This window comes from Plectropomus leopardus, chromosome 6, assembly GCF_008729295.1.
Source record: "Plectropomus leopardus isolate mb chromosome 6, YSFRI_Pleo_2.0, whole genome shotgun sequence".
Taxonomy (NCBI): domain Eukaryota; kingdom Metazoa; phylum Chordata; class Actinopteri; order Perciformes; family Serranidae; genus Plectropomus; species Plectropomus leopardus.
In genome coordinates, this window is record NC_056468.1 from 25669038 (window position 1) to 25696561 (window position 27524).

The following is a 27524-nucleotide window of genomic DNA, read 5'->3' on the forward strand; positions in this document are numbered from 1 at the left end:
GTAAAACCTCGCCCACATGTCTTCCTCACTGTGGTGCGTCTGTGTGAAACCACCCAGAGCTCTGCTGCCACCTACAGGAGCGGAGACACAGGGGACGAATGTGTGACTGAGTAAATGACTAAAGAAAGAGAAGGAAAAAAAGACTAAATATACGGTACAAGGGAGACTTATTTGTTATTTTTTAAAACGTAGTGTAAGAAAAAAAAGTTAAAATTTGTACCCAAATCCTGCCACGTCTTTAGGAGTTTGTATATCTCACAGATTGGGTAAAGCAAGTTTATTTATATAGCACCCTTCAGACACAAGGCAATTCAAAGTGCTTGACAGGGGCACAGCTCAAAATCAACAAGTTTATTTTGCCATATGTACATGCACATGCAATAAAGGTAGAAATAACTTTTGTGCAAGCTGTGAAAAAAAGATAATTCAGTTAAAAACAAACAATAAAACAAATAAAGATACTACTAAATATTTAAAAGACAGAAAGCTACGGTACAATTCCAAAATAACACACTATAGAGGTCAAAAAGTCTCATATGTGTGGGATCTTTCCACACGTGTTGATTTTTTATTTTGAAAACTCAATAAAGACAGTAAAATAAAAGTCCCCTTTGCGCTCTCTTAGCTGTAACAGAGTCGCCCGATCACACACAAAATTTATCCTTGCAGTCGCACTAACAAAAACGAAGGAAACGAAGGAAAATAAATATAGCAGCAACCTAACTCGGAGAGCATCACGACGTCGCACACAGGGGAGCGCCATCCCCTCGCTGAAATGCTCACAGAATGAAACACAATAATAAAAATAAGAAGACATTAGAATTATATTCAAACACTTAAAGACAATCAAATAGCCAGAGACAAACAAAAAAAGTCACTGGAAAGCAACAGTGAACAATAGTGTTTTTAAGCCCTGATTTACACAAGTTAACGGTTTCAGCAGATGTCAGGTATTCAGGGTGTGATCCTACAGTCCCATTTTTCTGTGTGAATTGAATGCAACACAACAACGCCCTCCCTCCTCTTGTGAAAAAATAATTTAGTGGCAGCTCATTGGTCCCTTCGGGTGTCAATCAAACGGCTCTGGTTCGCTCTATTCCAGTAATCCCAACCTACTCTCTGGATCCAGTGGGAATGGTGTTAGTACACAACGCGGTGGCAGGTTTTCGAAGAATCTGGATTATTGGATATATTTACCTGGCAGATATATTTAAGAACGCAGAAAAGGATCTTTCGCCTCATTTAAGGTATTGTTGGTGTTATTTGTGAACTCATAATAACCGTTTAACGTCAGTTTGGAGATGGCAGTTGCTGTAGCTAGCAGTGTTTTTTTTCTCCAAACATCAGTGGCCTCTCCTGCGTGAGTGTGGTGGGGTGCTATGTGGATTTAAAACGACATTTAACTCCTTGTGTCTGATTTAAGTACAATGCCTTGCTTTATAACATTTTGAAAACGACATCTAAGTAAAGTTATATAGTGTTATCACCGTCTGTTGGTTGTTTATGATAAGACCTGTACGTTAACGGTACCCATCATGCTGCCCCAGTTGCTAATGCTAATGATGCGAACCGTCCTGTGATGATGCAGTTTGGGATACCTGCTACATTGGCTGCTTTTCCACGAGGAGCAGAATAAGAATCAAAAATAACTATTACACATAAACACCTACTAATTGTTGAGTGAGCAGGCACATGATTATTTATCTTCATGTGCGGTTGTGATCCCAAAAAATGTGATTTACAGTGTGAGTGAGATCATGTGCATTTCGTCATAGTGGTTGTATTTATTTACAGATCAACTCATCTTGTGTCATCATTACTTGGTATTTCAATTATTGATTACAGGCCGTGTGTGACACTAGATTGTGCACAAATACAGTCTAGATAATTAAATGTTATTTATCCCAAAGGAAATTGCTGTGCAGCAGTTGCAATAAAAAAAAGAGTGCTACTTTCTGTTACTGATTGATTGATAGATATCTATGTCAATCATTTAAAACAAACAACAAAAACATGAAAACAACAAAAATAACTATCATTCAAGTGATGATAAATTATACAACAAAGTCAATGAATAGATAATAAACAATAATTAAATCTAACATGTTTGAAAAAGAGTATGATGGAATGTAAATATATTATTTCTACCCTGTCGCAGCAATTGTGAATAGTAAGTTAAAAAAAAATCTAATAATGAGGTGCAAATATATCTGTGTTGCTCAGATATGGTCTGCATGCAAACAGGAGTTGTTTTTCTCTTTGTAAATTTGTGGTCTCATAGAAAAGTGGGTGTGACAATAATCTCTTCTTCTTGTTCCTTGTATTTTTATTTATATCATGTAATAACGTACCATCCTCAGTAGCTGACCACATTTCCAGGTAACAGTGATATCTGTCATATTTTTTCATGGGCAAGGAAAAAGCAAGGCAGGTTCATTTCATACAACAAGGTAGGTACAAGGTGATTTACAGATAGTTTATAAGTTAAAACACCACAATTTAAAATTAAAATAATACAACTGGAATGGAAAACGAATAGTAACACAGTAAAAGAGTGGGCAAAAATAATTTAAAATATTAAAAATTGTAATAGAAATATAATGATAATAGTTAAAAGCATTCAAAAATAATAAGGCTTCAAGTTTTGATTAGAAAATGTAATTGGACCATTTCAGAGCTGTTACACTTCTTTTTTTCTTTTTTTTTTTTTCAAAAATGGAAATACAGAAATTTCATCAAAAGGAGACAGTAAGAATCAGAATGAGAATACTCTTTTGATCCTGGAAGGAAAACTGTGATTTGTCACAGTCACTCTGATGTAAAGAAGAAAATTATAGAAAATAAAAATGAGAAGTATGAAAGTAAGAAGTAGAAATTAAATATGTGCATTCTCTTCAATTTTCACACTAGTATGTATTTAAAAATATAAAATGTGTATAATATGTTGAGTATGTAAAGTGTGTAAGAAATGTAAAATATGTGCATTATGCTACATTACAATGTACAAAACTAGTTTGTAAAGGTTTAGAAATATGAAAAAGTGCATTACACTACAATGTACAACACACTTTATACATTAATGGAAAAAAAGAATACGAAATATACAGTATACAACATGTGCAGCAGTTAAGGTGGACCAGTGATCATTCCTTCACATATGCTCTAGTGATATTACACGCCCCTGCATAGAGGAGACAGATGATGTGTTTATAGCATTTACATGCATTTGCATTGACGTCAAACATATCCATAGTAGCCCTGATGCTTTTAACACTCCTCCCCTTGGTACTGTCTCCCCCTTCAGTTTTTCAGCAAAAGGAGGAGTTGTTTATGTTCCTAATGTTGCAGTGGAATAATTCTGCTATTGTAAAAGCAGGTGCCTAGTTTTCACGGTACATGCTGTCATTCTAACAGCGTTACTCAATAGAAGAAAACACTCAACATTAGTCATCATAACAAATGATGATTACTAGGCGTCTGTTTGTACCTGGCAGGACAATAGCCGCCCTGTTGGTGTGTTATCTTTGTTACATATTTGTGTCTGTGTTAAAAAGATTAAACTACTTTGTATATTTCTCTCAAGGTTAGACTGGCATGCTTTTTAACCTGAACGGGTGTATTTAATTATCATAAGACTGTAATTTAGAAGCAATAATCAAAGCAAATTTTGTATTTCACAAGTGACTTTTTTAACTCGCTTCCTGTTGCTCCTGTGAGATTTACATGTACATTCATCAAGGATTACAGGGAAGGAAGGAAACGATGTTGGTTGAGGTCCAAAAGCTACACGCACACACTCGGGACTGAATGTCCCTTCTCCGCTGAGGTCAGAGCACAGACATTTCGCACAGACGCACTCATTTGGTAGCTAACACTCTCGGCTTTTTACTTTTTCTTTCACGTGCATCCGGTCTCCCCCTCGGCCCATTCAAAGGTCAAACATAATTAGCAGCAACTTAAGCTCATGTTTCAAAATGTCACCCCACTTATATAGTACACTAGAGGCACTGTGTGCTTATTTCTTTGGTCCTGGTGGTCATCGTATGACAGCGTAATGACAGCGTTGCTAAGTGTGGGCCGAGAACAGACACACAGGTTTTCCTAAGTTTGGCTTCAACTGCCATCCCACACTTTCAGTGACTGAAATAGTTACAGAGGTTTTGGGCTTTGTTTTAAAATGTGGTTGTGTGATAGTAAGGTGCTTTAAGGTTGACGGCTGTGTAAACTTTACAGATGGATGAAGATGAAAATAAAATGCTTAGACCATGTCAGCTACTGCCTGGGGCAATATAGGCAAGAAAACACAACTCCCATAAAAAAGGTCTCATCACAGTCTAATGTCTATTTAGATCAAACTTTTCTAAGTGTGTTGAAGTGTTTTCCATGAGTAGTTTTTCTCTCTCCAAGTTTTTTTTTTTCCCCTAGTTTTGGCTCTCGCTGGGATAACATTCCACTTAAGGATGTCTTTTGGACTTAAATTAGTTTTGAAATAGTTGAGAGATCAATAAACAGGTTGACTAAATGTTAATCAGTGACTTTTTCCCTAAAATATATCAATAGATTTATTAATAATTAACCATTACATTCAGGGCAACATGAGCTTGAATACAAAAATTGTCCAGTTAAAATAAAAGTGTCCTAGCTAGGGTTGCAGTGATATACTAGTTTTAAGGTATACTCTGATATGAAAGTTGATGGTCATCATACATTTGTTTATCTAAGATATTGAAAAAAACCCAAACATGCATCTGGTTGGAGAATCTCACCTTTATTTTAGTTGTTTTCAAAACCAAAAGGGAATCTTTTAACACGTACGTCTATTAAAGAAAAAAACAAAAAACGGTTTTAAGGTTCAGTTATAGTAATGGAACATTTGTTCAACCAAAACTAACCCTTCAGTTTTCATTCCTTTAAGGGTCATTTTGGCTGATAATAATAAGAATTCTGTCATACCATAAAACTGTGATATTTTCTGAGACAGTTATTGTACCATGGAAATCTCATACTATTGTAACTGTAGTCCCAGCCAGCACATACACACAGAGCATTATTTTGCAGATGACAGTAGCTGTGTGTATTTTCTGACTTGTAAACATGGTGCGTTGACACCATACCTGACTGAGTTCATTTTGTACCATTTTGTGTTTAGTTGCTGGAAATAGTGTGGACAAATGAGGCCGTTTGCACTTGGCAAATTCAGGTTCCCAGAAACGATTGCATCACAGGGTGGTCAGACCAGAACAGTATATGTGTGCGAGTATACTTGGACATTTTCCACAGCTTACTCCAAAGGGCTGCCTCACACAGCTGAATGGTCAAACCAAACAGTGGCAAAGTCCAGTGTGGAGAGAGAACTCTGAATCATTATGGTGATTTTAGGCGAGCCTTTTCTTTCCTAAAATAGGCCCACTGCAGGCATACAGATGAGGTTTAGGCTTGGTTTTTAAGTAACAGTAATATCAATGTGGTAGTTGTGGTCACATTTATTATTGCTTCAAGGACAAGGACCAGAGCAGAGAAGTATTGATTTGTGTGTTGGTGTTCATTTGGAGCTATCAGTTTCTTGGTTAGATTTCCCAGAATCTATGGCTGTTTTTCCCGCTTCCCATCAGAGCAGTTTTTTTTTTTCAGGGCTCAGATGGTCACAGGATATACAGGAGGTCATAAAATGTTGCAGCCTGGTGCTGAAGTTGGAAAAAAAATTCAGGATCCAAGACCCTTTAAATATATTACAGCTCTTTTCATGTGGGGACCCACTAGACTTGCAACAGGCTCAAAAACCATTTTGGTTCAGGCACAGCAGTGTGTGAAACATTGACTCCATGCAGCTGTATTTATGTTGAGCCATGCCTCTGAATTTCATCTGGAGGTGATGTTTTTTAAAGCCAGGAACACACTAGAAGACTTGTATAATCTTAGCCAAGTGTGGGAAGACTCAGCTGCACATTTGGGTTAATAAAATCACAAGTTTTCAAATTTTCTTGTTTACCAAGTCACGCTAAAGAAATCACACTAAGAGCAAAGATTTTTTTAGTGTGTTTGCTTTAAAAATAGTTGCTTTGAAGGCTCTGCTGTTTTTACACATTATTCAAGAAGTTTATTGTCATATGCACAGTAAAAACAGCGGTTTAAACAATACAATTAAATTCTTAATTGCAAGTCCCCCTTCATGCAAAACAATATTAAGATTAGAATAAAAGTTAGTTTTTAAAAAGTTAAACGAACCTAAATTTAAAGTAAGGTGTACTATGCATCATATACATAGTATTAATAGCAGCAGCTGCCCTCCAGCTGTAACACTACTATAAAAATGCATGGGGATATCTAAACGAACAACGGGATGGGTCAACTTAAAGTTCATCCATGTCGGTGTCACGTCTGAATAGGAGCTCTTTCAAAACCATATGTGAAATCACTTAAGGAGCCAGCAGTGAAAAGACTTTCCAGATATGAAATTCCTTTCTTACTCCTGCTGCTGCAAAATAATCGAAAGGAAAGAAAATGCCATTAACCCTCAAATTGCGCAAATTGAAATTGTGAATATAAAATATGCCTAATCGAAACACGTCAACTCAGAAAAAAATTCCCATTTATGGCAAAAAAGTTTTACACTCGCATGAGGTGGTGTTTCAGGCAATTTGCCAAAGCCATATTTCGCAAAACTGCAATGGAAACCTTTTTTTTGGCTTTTATCAGTCACATGATGTTATGTTTGTGTGCTTATCGGTAGGAACTGGCTCCCTCTGGCATGATGCAGCAGGAGCTACAAAGGTGTTATTGCATCGCATAACTCTTCAAAAGTCGAGCGGATCATCCGGAAGTTTTGAATAAACAGTTCCTCTGTGAAATTGTGAACTATCACCTCCCAGAAAGCCCTCATATGTGGTTGCTCCCATGTATAAGGGGCTAGCCTTTTTATTAACGCTGGTGTAACACGCCTATGTCACCTTCAGTTGGAAATAATGACAGCTAGTGCGGTGGCTGCAATAGCAATAAACCTGCTGTCACCCTCCAGAGATTTCGGTGCTACTTAAGATGCCATTAGACTTGATGATGTGTTTTGCTGTAATTTAACTGTTGTGACTCAGTTTACTATTTTTTTTTCCTAAACTGTAGGTCTTTTTGTTTACTATTTATAATACTTGCTTTCAAAAGCCCCTTGGGATATTTATGTGACCCACACATATTTACATCCACTGCCCTTTCAGTGCTTCACTACAGTTGTCAGCCTTGGAAAACAGTCTGCAGTTTGTCTCTCCTGTTCCTTTTTTTGCATTGGACTGCTATTTTAATGTTTGAAGATGGTATCGATGACTGTGCTGAGAACACTGGCTTCATTTGTGTTTGACACATGTCACCTCCTTTTAATGTCCTCCACCATTTTATCAGTGAAAAAACAAAACAAAAGCAAGGCATTTGAATACAGATTTGGACATCAGTTACCATGGTAATGATTGAACCTTTGTAGCTCTGAAGCAAGTAGGTCAGTCCTATTTTTATACTTGCATTTTATCTCTGTATTTGCATTCTGTCTGTCACCAGAGCCTCGATAAAAATAAAACTAACTGGTGAGTTGGAAAGAAACATTGCACATGCAGTTGGAGTTGCAGCCTAAGAACGAGTTCTTGTTCTGTTTCCCATAATGCAAGCCTTCTTTCCTCTGAGATCAGTGTGTATTTTTGTGTGTGTGTATTGCCTCATAACCTGGCACCTGTAGCAGCTTGTTTTGCTCACTGCAATGTGAAAGGAAAACAACTGTAAATCATCCACTTTTTTTGGTAAAAAAAGATGGAGGATAGTTGTTTGCAAAGATATTGATCCATGTTTTTCACTTTTTTAATCAATCTTTGATTGCTTTTTTTTACCTCATCTATCAGCAGACAGATGAGTTATGAACCAGATGCAGAAAAATGTCTTTCTCTTGTTTGCTGCGGTCACATTATAAATCAAATGGAACAACCTGCAAAGGTTATATTACAGTCACACTGTACTTTCTGACTGCAATGCAATGCAAACTCTAGGCTGTTTGTTTGACAAAGATGGTTTGGGCGAGACTCTTTTGTTCAGTCATCCAAAACAAGTTTTGCTTGTGTGTTTTTTAGTCCCTGTATTTCGCGTTCAGGTCACGTTGTTGCTGAAATGGGCTTGGCAGTACTTTTGAGCGTTGTTTTATCAAACTACTGAGCTGTTTGAGGCTTGTGCCAGCCTGTCTGTAGGGAAACCAGACGAACTGCACTGCGGCTTCTCTGTGACGGTTAAACACACAATACCAGAGAACTACAAACATACACAATCAGGCTCATCAAGGCCAAGGCTTATAACGAAATAATTGCAACATCTCCGTTTGTGCTCTAAATGGGCATGTTGATCTTATCTCTGTGTTTTGAGACAACACTCACAGAGTTCAGGCAGGGCCTTGACCTTGCATTCCCCACCTAAATGTTTTTACAGGTAGCCTGTTTTTTCCACTCTGGCAATCTGAAAGACTTTGTATCTTGTTCTAGTCCCTTTGTATCAGCATTATTACATTAGTGTTGCAGTATTACTAATGAGATTGTATTAATTTCATCTTGGGCAGGGCAACAAGGAGAAAAGAAAATATCACAATATTTTTGACCAATATCCTCAACATTGATATTGTGGCAATATTCTTGGATTGACTATTAGCGCGTTCACAAAATATTAACACAATTAGATTTTCCTTAAATAATCTAATACTAAATGGGTAAATGCAAATAATAGAACAGCCAGAATAATCTGGTAAATTCACAAAATTACATAATTTTACTTAAATGTAGTCCTTAAAACCAGGGAGAGTGGATGTTACAACATCCAAAATAAGGAAGATATCTAGTTTCCTACCGAATATGAATGCCTTGTCTCAAAAAGCGCCTAATTTCCAAGTAGATTCACAGACTTGCTCAGAATTTTGTGAAAAGTTTGGTCACGAGCCAAAAGAGAATATTTGCTGTTTATGCACATTAGTAAAAATTCGGCAGCATGTGGATACATGCACATACAGTTGCAGCTATGGCATTTTTGGATTTGCTCTCATTTAAGATTAATCTAATGAGATTAATGAGAACCTTTAGAGAGCAGTCTAAAAATGTAATGTAGTAATTTACATTTTTGTTGTCAGACCAACAGTAAAAAACTGAGAGGTATTTTTTTGTTATCACATAAGAAGGCAGCAAATACTCACAATTAAGAAGCTGTAAATTATTTTTGCTAGAAAAATAAAATATGTGGTTGGAAAAGAAAGCCAGCAACAGCAAGTGAACACTTGTGGCAGAGCAGTTTTCTGGCTGAAGGTATCCTTTGGAAGGAGATGTGTTGATAGTAGAAATGAATATACTGTGACTTTCCATTCAGTATAAACCAGGGTATGCGGATGGATGGATATTTTTTTAGGAAAAAAAAGTTCCATAGAATTTTACTCATATCTTTAGCTGTATCTGCATTGCTTCCAGCTGCCTTTCAACATGTGTGTTTGTGTCTGTGCATTTGTTTTAGTTTTTTGTGGAGAGCTTCAGCATAATATTCATTTCTATGGTAACTTTTCTCGTACTTTGAGCTTTTTTGCAACACCGTGTACTTTTAATTTCACACGTCTGGTTGCATGTCTGACTGAAATAACACTGATTATGATATTGAAAGTAGCTGTTAAATGTGTTGGAACATGTAAGGCAGCTTTATTCGTGTAAAATCCTTTAAACAGGGACAATTCCAAGTGCTTTACGTAAGGCATCATGTATGGGTTCGTCATGCTGGACCCACAGCTGTCATCTGTCTTTGTCCTCAGCTGTACTGTCCCGGTTTGCTTGACCGTCGTCTGGCTATTCACGATACTGGTAGATAGAAAGCAGCAGTGTTAGTAGATAAGCAGCAAAAACTAAGCCTTCAACTTTTAAAAGCTACAAGTTGAGATTTGGACAGGTGACTGGATAAGCAGCAAGTGCAAGCTCTTTTTAAACAGCGTTCTGTGACTTGTTTGTCTCCACATTTAGCCTAAAAGCGGCTGCTTGAGAGATGTGTTTTCTTGTGTTGATGTAAAATGTGGCTTTTCCAGGCAGTGAAACCTCTGCTTTTGATATATATTCACACAGTCAGCTGGGAAGCATTGCAGAAATCGAAAATGCAGATTACAGCTCTTCTTCAGAACGTATTAGTGACACGAGCAAACCCACCAAGCCTCAGGAGGCTTTTTCTGAAGCTGCCAGACATTGTTTTCCTGGCTCCAAATTCATGGTTTCACAACAGCTGCTCTTATCTCAGCACAAGCTTCATAGTTTGAAACAGCACAGAGTACTTACAGGATAGGAGTTTTGCTTAAAGAAAATAGGTTTCCAAGTTAGGGACTTTGTTACCATGAATGTGATTGGAACATATTCCCTTTCTCTTTTTTGTATGTTTGTGTTTTAACCGGTGTCTATTTTATTAATTGTACATTTACCATTTTTTTTTGTCATCTGCTGTCTTTTCCCACAGGGCACCCTGTGTCTGTGTCTTGCCTCTCAGGATGTCTAGCGTGGTGATGCTGTAATAAAGAGGACCATCTATAGACAGCAGCTCGGCCAGTTGATCACCATGCCTCACTTAAGTGTCAGTCGCAGCTCGAACTGTAGCCCCTTCTGGCTCATCTGTGTCCTTCTGGGCCTCTCAGCTGCACACGCTCATGCCAAAGATGGTAAGAACATAAAGGGAAAGTTCCTCCCTCAACACTTAGAAATTAATCTCCGATGCTCAATGTACACATTTTTAAAAGTGTTGGATATCGATGTAATTTGGCTGGTCCATATGGAAAGGTTTGCTTTTTGGTTCTATGGGCTTGAAACTAAAACGATGTTTGCTGATTTAAGATAAGGTTGAGTCTGTATGCTTTTCCATTTAAGTCAATTAATATTGTCCCAATCCTTTTTTTTTTCTTTTTCCTCTCAGTTCTCAGTGTACCCCAGCAGGTGAGCCTGTCAGCTGACATGTATACACAGCAACTGTCCATATCGTGGTTCGGAGGAGCAGCCTCAACCTTTGACCTCATGATTCTAAGAACTGAACTTAATGAAACTGTTGTCTATGTGAGTGCATTTCTTTTCCTCCTACATGATTTTCATTGTACAGATATACCACAAGTCGGTAACATTTCCATGTGGAAGGAGCTCTAGCCTAAAACTATTTTAAAGTTTTAAAAAATCTGATTGTTATTTATCTGCCAATTTTGTAATGCAACCCATAACATAGATATTCTTCTTTGACAAGGTTCCATGACAATTTTTTTTTTATGTGACCATGTATGTATACACTTAAAACACTAAAGAGACGACTGAAGTGTGACACTGTTTCAAAACATGATTGGCATTTCTGTATTTCAGTTTCTTGTCATTTATTGGCTGACAGCTACCACTAATACTTAGCCAATACTAATGGTTGGGCTCTAAAAGGAGCTTTCAAAGCTATATGTAGTTTAATTGCCTCTGCAGCACATTTTGCTTTAATACTGATGTTCATTTAATTTCCCATTATTTCATAAGTTGGCTACGACTGTCATCACCTGGTCATCTGCCAGTCTCATGTTGTTGTGTTTCATTCTCTTACCGTGTTACTGTGTATTGTCTTCAGGAGACGGTGTCTGCGACGGTGAATCAGGAGAGCGGTCGGCACCAGTGGAACTGGACCTCAGTTGAGCCTCTGGAGTGTACCTCGCTGTCGATCAAAATCCGCTCAAGAGACGGACAGACAACAAGCGAATGGAGCAACACTCAGATACTTCAAGGTCAGAGGGGCAGTAATTACACCCATACACATAGGACAGCAATAATTAGAGAGACATAAATACCGCTTTGCCAGACGTGTCAATTTGGGATAAAGAAAATGCGTTCATTCCCTCTGGGATAGTTAATGCCATTTACAATTCAAATTCTTTTTCCTCTCCAAAATCCGTCACTGAAGCCAAACCAATGGCTGTCCCTTGTATCTAAATTTAGATCTCTATTTATATCTCCCTCTCCCCTTTTGTCTGTCATTTGCAAATTTAAACGCTCTGACTTCTTTTTTTTCTCCCTCCTTTCTTCTTCTCAGGAAACGATCTCCCCAGTAATGCCAAGTTCCAGGCGTACCCTCAAGACAGAATTGTACCCGTGGGGGCGAACACCACCTTTTGTTGCATTGTGGAGGAAGGGAAGAAGTTTGGTTCCATCCACTACGGCAGCACAGTTGTTAACGCGACACGGCTGAGCAGACGAAGTTACGCCACTACAGTGGTAAATCAGGGACCGTCCAGCAAGACTGGAACAAACATCATCTGTTACGACGACCCCAAGAGAAAACTGACTGGAGCAGTGGTGTTTGTTGGATGTAAGTGGATGGAAAACAGAAAGGTTGTCATATTTAAGATGTTAAATGTGCTTTGAGTGGCAGAGAGAGGGAGTCAACACAAAGTAAATCAGTCATTGAGATTCATAGGGTTCATACAAGGTGCCTTAAGTACACGAATTTGGCACTGACAGATTACAGAAGTACTAGAATGCTTGAAAAATCAGACATATTTTAACTTCACCCTTGAAAAACAGAACTTGCATAAAACTAGAGCAGAATGACTTCACATCTGTAAGTCCCTGCAGGAGTGGACTCAATAATGTCGGGATTAATAATGAAAAATAATGGAAAGGGGTTTTAGGTTGCTGCGTTGTGCTTTGTACATAATTCATGGAAAAACTCTCTTTCAGCTATTGTGGAGAAAAACTTTCATTGTTGACAAAGAAAAATGAATTGCTTAAATAAGTACTTTAAAAGTTTGAATTTGATTTGCTCTTGTTTGCACAAACCTTGGACTGAGAAATGATAGGGGTCAGTGTAAAATGCAACTTGCTCTTCAGTTATACAGCTTGTGGATTGTGATTAGGCAAGATTTTGTTTATCCCAAAAGATTCTTGAACCACTGGTTTGCTGCTGATAATGAATGATTGTTTAGTCTGCCAAACTGTTTACAATTTTTTTCTGGTTCACACAAAAGAGACTAGAATATTCCAAGGCCTGTTTTTAAAATAAATCTTGGTAATTATTTATCCTTTTGTAACCTTAATTTATACATGTGTATGATTAAGTAAGTAAGTACATTTCTTCTGTTGTCCCCTCCTCAGATCCACCGCTGCCCAGTGATTTTGTGTGTGAGACTAATGACTTAACTTCAGCCGTGTGCCAGTGGAACAAAGGACGAGACACAAACTTGTACGGCAAACGAGGAACACGCTACTTGTTGAACAACAGGTATCACAGTCACACTTGCAAACACAATAAATTATAAATTAAATTATTAAAATAATCACAATAAATAAAAACACTCATCTGGGCTTACACATAACCTGGGCCCAACAAAATGTCTGTAACTTGACCTGAAACCTCATACTGCATCGAAAAACCATAGGACTCAGATTGGGTAGCAGAACTGTACACAAAAACAGGGCTACAGTTTCTAAGATATGTAGAGTAGGACACAAGCTCAGTACATCTTTGGAAATTGGCACTAGGTGATTTGTCATTTTTTTAGCCCCCACCGCCCCACTCGCTGACTTCAGTACCAATGCTTATCAGAGTACAAAGATTAGATTGGCTCATGAGATGGCTGAGTAGTATCACTTGAGATAATTTAACCATGGAAATAAATAGATTTAAAGGCATGCAGTTGGTCAGCGAGTTTGCTAAACAAGTGCTACAAATGCTCTGTGGGTTAAAATAGAAATGCTCCATCAAAATGTTATAATTCTAAATAATTTATAGGCTATAGGTCTATATCTGGATGGGACGGCATCTGGGTCCAGACTCAGGGGATGAAGAGGGATGGAATGTTAACATAGGGGAGGCATTTTGGTAATCTTGTGAATAAAAGGGAAAGTGTAGCCGTAAATATTCATTCTAAAATCACATTTCTGCTATCACAAAGTCTGCTTTGGGTTTTTTCATACCACATATTAACTGTGCCAGAGTTAGCTGATACCACACCCACCTTTTCAGACAGACACGGGATGGTTATACAGTCCACACCCAATTTCAGCTGACAGTATTTGCATGAATGATCACCTATATAAAGAAACAAATGGGCAAACGCCTACCAAACAGGTTATCTGTGAAAGCACTGAAAGACGCAAAACAGCCTTTAATCATGAAATGGTATTTGTGTCTGACTCAAATCCACAACACTATAAAAAAGGACAAATAGAGAATACAGTATATTGAAAACTCACAGTAGAAAGTTGTAATGGTCCTGGTTGTCGCAAGAATTGATTTTATTTTTTTTGGGCTAGTTTTGTCTTCATGGACAAGCCAGGATGTGGTACATTGTCACTTTGATTCTGAGAACTGATCCCTGAATTATTTATGATTGTTTCTCTTGCATTTCTCTAAAAAGTGTTTTCTGCCCAGAAAAGATCCACCAACAGAGAGAGGATGACAAGAAATATAAGGCACTTAGTCTAAGTAACCACTTACTGCTTCTGTGTGTCCATTTAACATTGATAGCAGATTGGCTGTCTGCCAGACCTTTTACAGGAATTGTCTGAGGGCCGGATTGAGGAGGAGTTAGATTATGAACGTGTTTGGGCCTGTGTCTGTCTGCATCCGTAGGTTAGATCGAGGATCTGAAGCAAATTCATTTTGTTTTGATTTAGTGGGAACAGACAATTTTTTAACTTATTCTGAAGTAAATGTTGATAATAAAATACAGTGGCTGAGGAATAATGACACCGCTGATGTTAAGATGGGTTTCCTATAAGCCTCGCTTTCATTATGCAGTTCTTTCACCTGGCGCAATATCATGGGGGGGATAAAATGGTCTAAATTAAGGCACCAAAGAAGTGCATCAACCATACTATAGAGCTTTTGTTTTCTGCATTAGCTATTTGTAGTAGGTTTTGGTGGTGTTTATTTTTTCATACTTTTCCGAAAATTCAATAGGGCATACATTACATGACGGTATTGTTTCTGGCACTAACAACCTTACAGCTATACTTCATTCAAACTCATCAGAAACCAATAAAAATCACCAAAACCATCTTGGTTAGTCATGTTTGTTGTTGAGATAAGTAGTCCACTGTTTCAACAATCATTAACTCTGATTTGCTTAATTCACCAAGTGAGATGTGACAGTGTGCAGTTTTTCCCTGCAGTCTGTCTCTGTTAGTGCTGGTCGGCTGTTATTTCAAAGTCAGTGGGCTTTTTGAATGGGTTTTAGATGCCTGAAATAATGTCTGTCGTCAATACAAGCTGAGGAGTATTTCACGTTTTGTTCTACGACATAAAATACGCCAGTAAATACCCCACATGTAAATTTAGAAGCCATTAAGTGTGTTAAAAACACTGGTTGCTACCAAGTGGCTTTTAAATAAGACTGCAGAACATCATCACGCCAATAAAGGCTATATAGCCTCCTTGTGGTGGTGACGATGACCTCATGTCACGCCACTGGCTTTTTGTTGAGGGAACCAGGGCGACAAATAAACCTAATTTCTGCACGCTATAGAAAATCATACTGTCGGGATCTATAAATACCCTGGTATACTGTAATAAAATGCTTCGTGACCTGTGTTGTTTTATAGTTCTTCGGCTTTGAGGTAAAAGAAAGGGCTGGTTGTCTTAGGTACCAACAGCAATACAACATGGAAATGCTAGAGGGGAAAAAGTTGAAAAGTTTTCTGTCTGTTTTTCATTTGGTTTGTTCTGGTTCTCACATTCTTGTTGAATCTGCTCTTTTGTTTTTGTTTTTGTGTTTATTTTGTAGGGCCTGTACTTTGAGCCGCCTGCCGGAGAAACAGATGGAGTGCCGCGTGGCTCAGTGGGAGGGTAACTGGACACTGGTAGCTGAGAATACTCTTGGCCAGTACAGCCTCACTGACTCTGCAGAGCTCAGCCACAGAGGTAGGTGTATCATCCTTACCTTCCCAAAATCAGTGGATTGATTTATACCACTTTTTTTTTCAAACTAAAGCTAAACATAGACATGAAACACACCCATAAAAGTTGTTCTTTTTCTCCAGTTCACTGACTGTTTCCCCCTGTTTCCTCAGTGCATCCAGTAGCACCAGGTAAACTGAACTGTATTATCCAAGCCTGGAACGCCACTCTGCTGTGGCAGTGGAAATACGACAGCTACTCGTCTCTGGCTCTTGTCTGTCAGGTAGAGCTCACCTGCCTTGGGTACAAAATAAAGGTGAGTTTGTGTGTGTATGTGTGTGTGTGTTTTGCAGGGGAAGACCACATGTCTATTTGTTTGTATATGTTTGTTGTCTCAATGTACAGAACTGTTTATCTGTTTCTTTTGGTCCATCTTTATATAGTTTCTTGATGTGCAGTATGTCAGATCACTTCCACAGTTCTACCACAACTCCATTACAACACACTAATGACCTCCCACATTTTTTTCTACAAATGTAAACTTGTATCAGCATGTTCTTTCCATGTGTGTGACAAGCAATGTACCGTACAGTAATGATGTCTAATGCATGTGTTTTCCAGCGTACCTTCTCTGGTGTGGGTCTGCGGTCGGTGGCTCTATCAGACCTGCATCCTGATGAGGATTACAGTGTTCAAGTCCGCTGCGGTGCCCAGAAGAATTTCTGGAAGTGGGGGAACTGGAGCGAACCACTTTCCTTCAAAACAAAAACTTATGGTTAAGACTTATTTTGTGGTATCTTTTTATTTTAGCTGAGAGTTTAGTGAATTAGGGCTGCAACTAATGACATATTTCATTACTGGTTAATGTAGTTAATGTATTTCATTAACATATATCAGTGGGTTTTTTTTTTTTGGATAGATGATTTAGTCTATGAAAACCTTACAAATGTGAAACATGTTGTCAAATGGTTTATTGATGTTTCCAGATTGTGTGATTTGTCTTGAGCTGCAGTCCAAAACTAGAAAGAAAGAAAGAAAGAAAGACCAGCTGCAGCAGATGCTATCATTTTAGAAACTGTAAATACTTGATGTATGTGCCTGATTAAAAAAACTAAAAAAAAAAAACCCACTCATGATCAATTAATTCTCAGTCAATTCTCCACAGATTGACTAATTGTTTCAGCCTTTCCATAAAGGGGCATTTATCAAGTCAAGACAACTTCAGCTGTTCATATTAAAGACATGTAGCAAGTAATGTTGCAACATGCCGACTTAATCTTAAAATGTTTGTTACCAATTTAAATTTTAAGCTCAAGAGAAAATGTTTTTATTCATAGAAGCAAGCTTTTAATTGCTCTATTTTCAGTGTGGAATGTCACTTAATTGCATTTATAGCAGCAGTAGTCCCATTTTCCTTTCTCAGTTGTATTTTTTTTAATTTATTATTATTTTTGTCTTTTCTCAGTTCCGGATGCTCCTGATGTGTGGATGTGGATGAACAAAGACTACACCGGGCAGGTCATTTGGAAGGTACTAAGATTTTGATAGAATATTTACAACTGACAGCTGACTATTTTTACTGCAGAGAGCTCTGCTTTACAGCACGCTCACACATCTGGGTTCTTCTGTTTTGTCTTTATTTTTTTGTCTCTTGTTTTCTTCCTCCTTTCTACCTCTTTCTCCATTTTAACATGAAGAGAGTTGACCTGCTGTGCATATATTTTATGTCATGAATGTCTGTAATTGTAAGTAGAAGGTGATATAAATTGTCTTTGTCTCTTCCCCCGTCCATCCCCTTCATTTCCTGTAGCCTCTGACACGAACACAGAGCCATGGTCTGATCACAGGCTATGAAGTTACTCTATGGAGCCCTGGAGAAAAATTACAGCACACGAAAACCGTTTCAGCGGATACTTCTGCTGTACCAATCAACCTCACACAGATCACTACCCTCAGCGGTGGCAACAAGTTAACAGCAACTGTCATCGCAAAGAACGCTGATGGGGTGTCGCAACCTACAAGTGTACTTATACCTCTACATTTGACAGGTATGTGGACATGGAGTGTGCTTAGAATGGTTTAATCTATGAGAATCAGTGAAAAAGGCAAACATTGATTAGTTTGTTTATTCTCATAGCATGTGAAATAAAGTAGATATGTTCAGTAAGTAAAGATTTTAAGAACTGAGAGCATCTGGATGATTTTTCACTGTTTCGACACACTTGTTATTTGAATTCAGCTGTCTCTTAATTATAAAAGGAGAACAAGCACATGTGGTTTCTATATTGCTGTATACATATTTTTTTCTTTCCAGATGTGGAACCACTTGCTGTCTCCAGGGCAGTTTATACAGAGAGAGGTTTCCCTCTGTTCTGGCAGAGCGATGCCAACGCCACCTGTGGTTACGTGGTAGAATGGTGTGATGCTACCTGCAAGCGGGACTGTCCTGTGGAGTGGATCAAGGTGGCCGCTGAAAGCACTAACGTCTCCATTGAGTCAGGTATGCCTTCTTTAAAAAGTAATAGCCAAGTCTGAAAAGTTGTTTTTAGGATATTACTAATTTAATGTTTGCATTTCTATAGTCAGTAAATGATAAAATTCATTAAAGTCCCCATCCACTCAAAAAGTGTCATTTTTTTATGCCCCCTAAAATGTCTGACCCTGTCTATACTGACTTTATAATTAGAGAGGTGTTTACACATTCCCTACTGAAGGGGGAAATCTGCATCTATGCACTGACCTAAAATCTGAGATTCCAACATACAGTTAGCAAACTAGATAAGATACGTCACAAATATAAAAGCCAAGTACTGTCACGTATCGACAGGGGAACAGACTTCAACATAACACTGTCAAAGAAAAGTGAAACCCCAGCACAAAGCAGAGCTGTCAGAGAGCAGAGTTAGCATCAGCATAGTGAAAGTTTTGACAGTAATCATGGTAGATTGTGCAGTTTTGGGATGTAAACCAGATCCTGGAGCTTACCTCCACTATCTACCTTGTAACCCCTTGTAGCAGATTCTATTTTATTTTTTACAGCCACTGTCAGTTAGCCTGCAAGCTAAAGAACAACATAAATAAATATGTTAACTACACTTAAGAGTCTGGCAAATCTTTTGGTCAGAGAATTAAGTGCTCAACAGACTCCTCATCTGAGTCCAGGTGTGACTGAGGCTCAAAAATGTATGGCTGAATCACTCTAATGTAATGTAATGTTTCTGTAATGCCTACACTAGCCATCTCAATGCTTACTGCTCTTTACCTGTCAAACTAGCGTGAACAGATTTAGAGAGAACAGAAAGCAAAAGAAAATCTGCTTCACACCTTTTTTCTATTATGTGAGAAAACCATGTTTAACAAAATACTAGTATAAGGACTTTTACATGCTTTAAAACATGTCTTGAGAGGGACTTTAACCTCTCGGATCTGGCAATAGGGAACAAAACTGAAATCATATTATATAATATGGGTAATAATTAGGGATGATAACAGTCAATCAATGATTGATTTATCGGTGGTTAAGATGTTATCATGTGAAAGTTAATTAATTAATTAATCGATAGGTTTTGCAATGCTGTCAAAGTATATGCAATATGTTGCTTTGAGTTTTGATTGAGAAAAAAGTGCACTTAGTATTGTTTGAAATAAGTTTTCATGTTTTTAATTTAAAAAAATGTAATTTTACCACTAATAAATATGGGAAAGTGCTTACAATTTGCAACCCTAGTTATAATATCTTTCTTTGTCATCAGACAACTTCCAGCCGGGTGTGAGGTACAACATTTCCCTGTACAGCTGCTCCTCAGAGGCCCCAGAGCTGCTGCAGCGCTGGCAGGGATACATGCAGGAACTGGGTGAGGATTGCACTGCATGTCAAAAACATGCCCCTTTGAGAAGAAACAATGACTTCAGAAATCTTACTCTGCATTATAATTGCTGACTCTTTGTTCGCATTCTTATCTGTTTTCTTCCTTCCCTTCCTTTGTGGCTTCCACAGTCCCCTACAGCTCTGTCCCTCTGTCAACCACGCAGCAGAACTCTGATATTCTCCTGACCTGGGGAGAGATCCCGCTGGCCAACAGACGAGGCTTCCTCCTGGGCTACAACATTTACATCAGCAGTGGCTCCCAGCTCACACTTCTTGGTAAATGCATGCAAATGCATGGATAATTTATTACAGAAATCATAAAAGAAGATTCTGTCAAACTCACAGTTTCCTCATCATTGCTTCACTCTTCTCTTTTTTTTCCTTTTCTTGCCTCTCTCTTGCTTTTTTCCCTGTCCTTTGAACAGCTAATCTGACAGATCTAGGAAGCAGGAGCTACACAGTAAAAGATCTCTCTGAAGGCTCCTATAAATTTACTGTCAAGGCCTACACTTCAGCAGGCGAGGACACAGGCGCCACTGCCTCCATAACGCTGGAGCCATACAGTATGTGAATGTTTCGTTATGTTTGTGGAGCTATTAACAGTAATATGACGTGTTTATTCTATTCTCTAAGATATTTTTTTGAGGCTACATCAGATACATTTAATACATGTTGTATAAATAAATTGATGTAACCACACAGTGATTTGTACTTGAAAGTGGTAAAATAAATAATAATGTTTTTTTATATAGCACTTTTTAAAATACATTATTACAAAGCCAAAGCTTCACATCTAGATAAAATATATACATAAAAATTCGGGCACATGCATACACACGTCATAAAGGGATAATTTTATAAAAAGGCAACCTATACAAATAGTTATCTTGCTTCACTTCTAACACCTCTAATATTTCTTCCGTCTTGTCCTGACAGCTGATTGGCTGATCCTGGAAATCTTGGCGTCCCTGGGAATCACAGCTTTATTCCTGGTCTTTGTCACCTTCATTTGCTACAAGAAAAGGAAATGGTGAGACTGTTTTTCTCTGTCTTATATCCTGTATCCTGTTTGTTCTTTGAAAAATGTAACATGTACACACAAATTTAAAATTAGTTTTATTTATTATTTTAAAAAAGTACAAAAAAAACCCCACATACAAACGTGGCTATAGGAACGTGGGTAATTAACAATCATCTGGTCATGCTACCTAACAATAGCCAATTGGCAACTTTTTTAAGTTAAAAACTGGCAGGGGATTCATTGTCAATTGTGATTGATTGGATCGATTTCAAAATGATGATTGAACTGTTAATCATTCAATGCCTCATACAAATACAAAGCCGTATTTGTGTACAACTACAACATTGACGAAAACAGAATCTTATTAATTACACTGTATCAAAGATGAGATATTTGTAGGTATCATTTCATTTGTTCAGGCTTTTTATGATACTGGATTTTAAAGTGGCATTTTGCTTTGTCATCAGGGTGAAGAAGGCGTTTTATCCAGACATACCTGAGCCCAAGCTGCCTGGTGATTGGTCAAGGCCACAGGTACAGTATCTTCAATTTAATCTGACCCTCACAAGTAATCTTATTGAGTGCTAATTCTAAGTTAAAAAAAAAAAACAACTAAAATTTCCATTTTGTGTTCATGATCACCCTTTGTGAGAAGACTGTGGTGTTTTTTTTCTTGTTTAAACTGACTCATTAAAGTGTTTAAATGCTTTGTGTGTCTAGCAGGGGCCGTTGGATGTGAAGCCATCTCCTCACAGTTTGGTCCATATGGTCGAAAGACCCGAGTGGGATTCTAGTAAAGAAGTGCTCGTCGTTATCCCTGAAGAAGATGAGGATGAAGAAGAGCAGGGGATGGGAGACGAGCCAGTCGACACAGATGAGCCAACGTCATTGCGCTACTACAACCAAGTGGTAGATGAGCGGCCCATAAGACCACGTTTCCCAGACTCCTCTGATTCTTCTGCATCCTCTTTGGATTCAGCACGCACTGATGTGACGTACACAGGGATCCAGACATCAGGGTCTTCTCTGGTCTTCCAGTTGGATCCACCGGGCTCTTCTGAGGGCCACCAACCTCCGGCTGATCTGTCTGTCTGCAGCGGTGGAGGTTACCGGCCCCAGATGCAAAATAGAGCCCCAAGTGATGACTTAGTTTCTCCAGAGCCTTTCCTAGAGCCTCAGGATGCCAGTGCTGGGGGCTACAAACCCCAGTGCTCCTGGCATATGGACTCCCCTGTGGAGGCGGGGGAAAGTGGCGGCCTTGCACCCTCGCTTGGATCCCCCACCTCAGTTGCTTCCACTCAGTTCCTCCTCCCTGATGGAGAGGAACATGCAGAGGAGAAACGACAGCTGTCGTCATCAGCAGCAACCTGGTTCACCAACCTGCTGTCATCAACAAAACCGTGATATCATCTCACTCTCACTACTAGCAGCCAGGCCGGGGGGGTCACATAAGACCTCCAGATACATTACTGTTACCAGTGCATCAGACAAGCATAACCCATATGGTCCATGTAAATATCCTCTCTGACCTAGCACTACACTCTTACAGTTGCACTTTTACAGCAGGTTAATAATTCTATTTGAGGTTTCAAACATATAGAAATACATATATAGTTAATTATATCTGCCATACAAATAACATAGAATCTGTATATTTATAAATCAAAACAATTTTATTCTGACAGCAAATCTCTCAAATGATTTCTTCATACCTCTCTGTTCAATCATATTTACTGAACCCCCCGGCAACCTGGTGGTGTCCCCTTACTGCCTTGTCTGTGACTCTCTACAATGGGCATTTAGCAATGGCATATCTTGTTATTTTTAGTTGAGTTTATCCAGTTTTTAGCTTGCATTTCACATGTTTTTATGTATTTTTTGTGTCGTGAACTTGCCTACACTACAGAAGAAAACTGAAAGCAAGAAAGTTTCAAACCAAATGACGGCACAATAAAAGCTAAGGACATTTTTTGGGAGAACACTACAAATGAAAAGTTTCAAAAGAGGGTAGCTAAGGAGACTGAATACCTCTGTTTACAACATCCATGTCTTCTGCTGGTCCGCCATTGGGATTATCTTGCCTGTTTCATTACAGCTGATGAGCTACTGAAAGGAAGAGAGGCGTATGGTTGTAAATAAAAATGATTTTAAAGGTATGAACAGATGGCACTCTCCTGGATCGATACCAAGTAGCTCCTATACTTACAGACTTAATCTATTTTTCAGAAATTACAGTCTGAGCAGTGAGATGTCAAAAGAAAACAGTCATTATTTTACAGATACAGGAGTGGTGCTGTCTGTTACGGTCTGGAATTATGTGGCTAATGAGCCTGTGGATATATACACTGATATAAGCTAGAACATGAATACAAACTGATGTAATTTAATGAACAAACACACTATGATGATACTGTTTGGTGTTTTTGTTGTTTTGTCTTCCTTAAAGGGGAACCTCACCTATTTTTAAAATTCATACACGTTATTCCTGTGGTGTAAGATGGTCCAAAAATATTAGCAAAAATCAACAACTCTCTCCCAAATCCAAAAACTGGAGAAATAAAACTCCAATTTGTGATGTCATTTGATTTAAAGTGTGGAGCTGCTCCACAGAGGGTGAATTAAGAAAGATGTTATAGGTGACACTGAGAGCTCGGGATATTCTGAGTATTTTTACTTTAGGTGGTGTTCCCCTTTAACCACAGGTTTGTTTTGTTTTGTTTTTTTGTTTGTTTTTTTTTTTAATTTTTTTGTTCTTGTTACAAAATGCATTTCACAGTCAGGCCAGTGCCCTTTTTTAATGTTGTTATGTGTTGTGCATTATCCTCAAGTTGATCGGTGTTGAGCAAATTATGAGAATTAGCTTGGGTGATTTACCACAATGTTGAAATTGCCTTGATAATTGTAAAGCTCTCAGTCATTTTCACCGTATCACCTTTCACACACTGCCTTGCCCCTAAATGTTATTTATAATGAAGAAGAATACTGTACAAAAATGCAGTTCAGAACTAATCAGAAATGTATTGGAAATACAGATTCCACTAGCACTGAGCGTAATGTACAAAGGATGTCTGTCATAATAGATTTTTAGTAAATGCTGAAAATTTTGGTTACTTAATCATTTTCATTATGTTCCCATCAGTTCTCTCAGTATATTTGTCCGGTTGTGAAGAGTTGTTTTTCTCTTATTTTCTTCTTTAGTCACTTTATCTTAAAGCCTAGAGAAATGATCAGTAATGCATTAGATTTCGATTTGCTGTGCTTGAGATTTAAGTCTACAATACATTTATTTTTTAATTTTTTAATGTAAGTATTTATCTTGACATTGCAGAGTTTCCCTGGAGTGTCCTTGTACATTTTGTTCCTGGAAAAAGGGGCCATGGGGAAAACAGATACTGGGAAATTATATAGAATTTCCAGAAATGCTATCACTTTGACAAAAAAGTGTGGGAATGACCCTGGTCACTCGACAACACTTCAGCTTCTCCATCATTGTGTAAAACAAAGGCCACTAATTGCTCAAGCAGACTCCACCTACTCCAGTTGCTCTCTACTTGTGTGTACAGTGTAGGCGATAACAATGCAAAATTGGCTAGGCTTCCCAAAAGTATCGTTATGCAGAGTTTTTTTTATTTTGGGTAGCCTTATCTCATGTTAACCAAGATGTTTTATTTTATCATATTTTGCAGAGCCAGGCTCTCGCTCGCCTGTGTGGCAGTGTGTGGTCTGTTGTTTCTCAGTGCCTCCAGCCAACAAGCTTTAAGTAAAACTACTGTGACATGAATGACGACTTAGACTAACTATATGGATGGCTTCACTGATGAACCGATGACAGGCAGGCAGCCCTCTTTGACTACTGAGAAAAAATGTATCTCCTCTTTCTCTTTGTCTTGTAACACTGATCTGAATTTTTATTCGATGAATTGGGAAAATGTAGTGGAAAACTTCACTTTTCGCCCGACAGATTAAGGAAAGAGTGAACTAACAGTTGTAATGTGTGAGCAGTGGTCACTTCAAGGCAGTGGGAAAGGGTGGGTATAGTTTTGGGTATTCAAACATGGCTGCAGATTGTTTTCCTTTGAAGCCTGCTTTATCAAACAAGCACGGCTTTGGAGACTAACCTATGAATGCTATGTGTTACATGCTTTTATGTTGATGTGGATCAACAAAATGACACCTTTTTAATTTTATCTTTGTTTTTATACAACTAACTGTACATAATTGTAGTTTTCTTTCATTTTTTCCCCTTCTTACTATATGAAATAATACTCCAAATTATACAACAGGCAGAGTTTTTTGTTAACTAACCAGTTTTCTTGAAAGAATAAAGGCAAATGTTCATCAGATATATAGAGTCCTATGAAATATAGAGGCATCACACTTTGATTGTGTATTTGTTGTGCGCATAAACACATAGAAGTGCGTCTGAAACATCATGTCAACTAAATTAGAAATGTGATCCTGTGTTCTTGTTTAAGCCTGCATTGCATTCCTATCTTATCACTGCAGTGGTACTTTGCCAGAATCATTGTAAGTAGGATGAGAGTAATCACCATGCATACTCATACATGGCAGATGGCAGCTGCTGACATACGTATAATTTTCAGTCCATTACTTTTTTCCATTGTCCATCTACATTTCTAATTGGAGCCCATGTTTACTCTGTGGTACAAAAAGATTTTGTACGTTATGCCGCCTTACACATTTTCATCTCTGGCCTTTGATGTTTTTGCAAAAATCAATGCATGTTGTATAAACTATTACTACAAAACAGTGGCTCGTAAATCCCTTAAACTCCATGTTTATGTTACCCTATAGCTTTTAAACACTAACACTGACTAATGTTGTGCACGACAACATGAATGAAGTATTGTGCACCTTAAAAAGGCTTTCATTTGTGAAAATGCTTTCAATTTCATGATATTTTGACATTTTAACTATTGATGAATGAAAAAAAGACATTGGAGTGCTTCTGAGTGAATAAATAAATGTTAACACTAATAAAACAAATTGAAATGCTACTAGTTTAAAGGCAATAAAAATATTTCTGGCCACTCATTAGTTTTTCTGTGTTTTATTTTTCACTTGTCAATATCATTGTAGCGCAGAAATTTAAATGACTGTCAGCTGCCAGTTAACATAATGAGTTTGTCTAACATTTTAAAGGGCTGTATGAAATGCTTATCCATAGTCTGTGTATTGCATACATTAGATGTCACTCAGTTTGGAGAAGCAGGCTGGCGTCGGACACAGAAGCTGTGCAATGTACTGCTGTGGACGGGGGTCAGCAGCCAAACTTGTCGTAGGCACTTAAGAAAAGGCCCTTAAAAAAATCTGCATCAGTTTAAGTGCATGCTGTCATACAGCATGTTCTGACAGTTTAAGTTCCCCATCTATGCTCTTGACAGTCACTAGACTCCATTGACAAAAACGGTAATTTTAGCTCGTCAAACACGGGAGCTGCTGGTCTACCACTGCTGTGATCAGTTAGTTAGTCAGTGTTATTGTGTGACTTTGGTGTATTCAAACTAAGTCTTTAACACACACAATAACACAAACATATAACTGATCAAGGCAGCAGTAGAACAGCAGCTCCTGTGTTCAGGGATGTTAAATCACTGTTTTTCTCAGTGTAGTCTGGCTATGAAGAGGACAATATAATGATTTCCTTTTTCAGATGGTAATCTCTGTCTGACATTAAGGTAAAGCAGTGAAAACGTTCTCAACACAGTGTGCATCTAAAATGATTTGATTGTTTTTGGGGGTACTTTTATGGGTGGCTAAAACAGTGGTTCATAAGTGGGATGACTCTGCACTGACCACAAGTGATTCATGAACGTGTCCTGTTTGTTTTTTTCTTTATTTATTTTAAACACTCTATTTTAAAATACACACGAATTTCCGGCACAGAGCTACATTTTGAAGTGCCGTTTCTGTTTATTATTGCAATATGTTCACTTTCTTTGTGTTATAAATCTATGTGTTGTTTAAATTGTGTGAAACGAGATTGAATATGTGGTCATTTATAATGCGTGGACCTTGAACTAATGACTAAGGAGCAGCCTGGACCCTGTGATTGGATCAGTTGGGAATCACTGGGCTAAAATATGTTTTGCTGCTGAGTCCATGTCAGTGTCCAGCCTGCTTCTCCTGCTACCAATGAATGTAATATACTTTCTGTGAATATGTAGCCTATCTCATACAGCCTGTGATGCACCTTTGACTGTCTCAGAGGATGTCCTGGCCAACCTCATCAGGTAGTTGGCTGACATTGGAGGGTCGTTACCTTAATTGAGCTCACCTGGGCCTTGTTGGGTATTAAAAGCTAGCCAGGTTTTAACTTGCTCTCCTCTTTCTTTCAGCAGACATCCACCCTGCATTGTTGGTTTTTGGTTTCGCACCTTTAACACCTTCACAGCACATCAGTGCATGGCTCTCATTACTGATTTTGCAGATTTCTACACTCTGTTTAAGTGAGTTTAATAAGTGATGATTATTTTACCTAAATCTCTTGCAACAGGCTCTCTCCTTATCACATTCATTGGCCAGTTTGTGACAAGCACCACTTTAAAAAATCTGAACTATAGGCCCTCCCTTTAACATAATTAGACCAATATGAGTTATTCTTTTTTTTCTTTGCCAAATCATTGAATGATGGCTGCATTGTGAAGTTCTACTGAAATACAGTGGTCCCTGCTTACTCGTGAAGTGCATAATTATACAGATTCTGGACCAGTTTTAACATCCCTGTTTTAA

General features: G+C 38.2%; 1 protein-coding gene across 2 annotated transcripts; it reads left to right on the plus strand.

Annotated features, from left to right (window-relative positions):
- The first annotated feature begins 1122 nt into the window (after positions 1 to 1122).
- On the plus strand, positions 1123 to 25541 carry lifra (LIF receptor subunit alpha a). Of its 2 annotated transcripts, none has more exons than XM_042487881.1 (18): positions 1123 to 1247; positions 10489 to 10687; positions 10939 to 11075; positions 11617 to 11770; positions 12076 to 12351; positions 13137 to 13263; positions 15770 to 15906; positions 16056 to 16198; positions 16504 to 16657; positions 17348 to 17412; positions 17693 to 17930; positions 18197 to 18382; positions 19635 to 19736; positions 19880 to 20026; positions 20176 to 20313; positions 20687 to 20780; positions 21239 to 21305; positions 21492 to 25541. In XM_042487881.1, the coding sequence occupies exons 2-18, from the start codon at positions 10588 to 10590 to the stop codon at positions 22173 to 22175; spliced, it is 2949 nt and encodes a 982-aa protein (XP_042343815.1). In that variant the 5' UTR covers positions 1123 to 1247; positions 10489 to 10587; the 3' UTR covers positions 22176 to 25541. The 2 variants fall into 2 exon arrangements, with proteins under 2 accessions (XP_042343815.1, XP_042343816.1); XM_042487882.1 differs by having other exon boundaries at positions 21495 to 25541.
- The last annotated feature ends 1983 nt before the right edge of the window (positions 25542 to 27524 follow it).

Bases quoted from the DNA above. Each gene is read 5' to 3' on its own strand.
- lifra (XM_042487881.1), top strand. From the start codon at position 10,588: ATGCCTCACTTAAGTGTCAGTCGCAGCTCGAACTGTAGCCCCTTCTGG. The intron at 19,737-19,879 runs GTGAGGATTGCA...TGGCTTCCACAG, and splicing joins GGGATACATGCAGGAACTGG to TCCCCTACAGCTCTGTCCCT. The intron at 20,781-21,238 runs GTGAGACTGTTT...CTTTGTCATCAG, and splicing joins TGCTACAAGAAAAGGAAATG to GGTGAAGAAGGCGTTTTATC.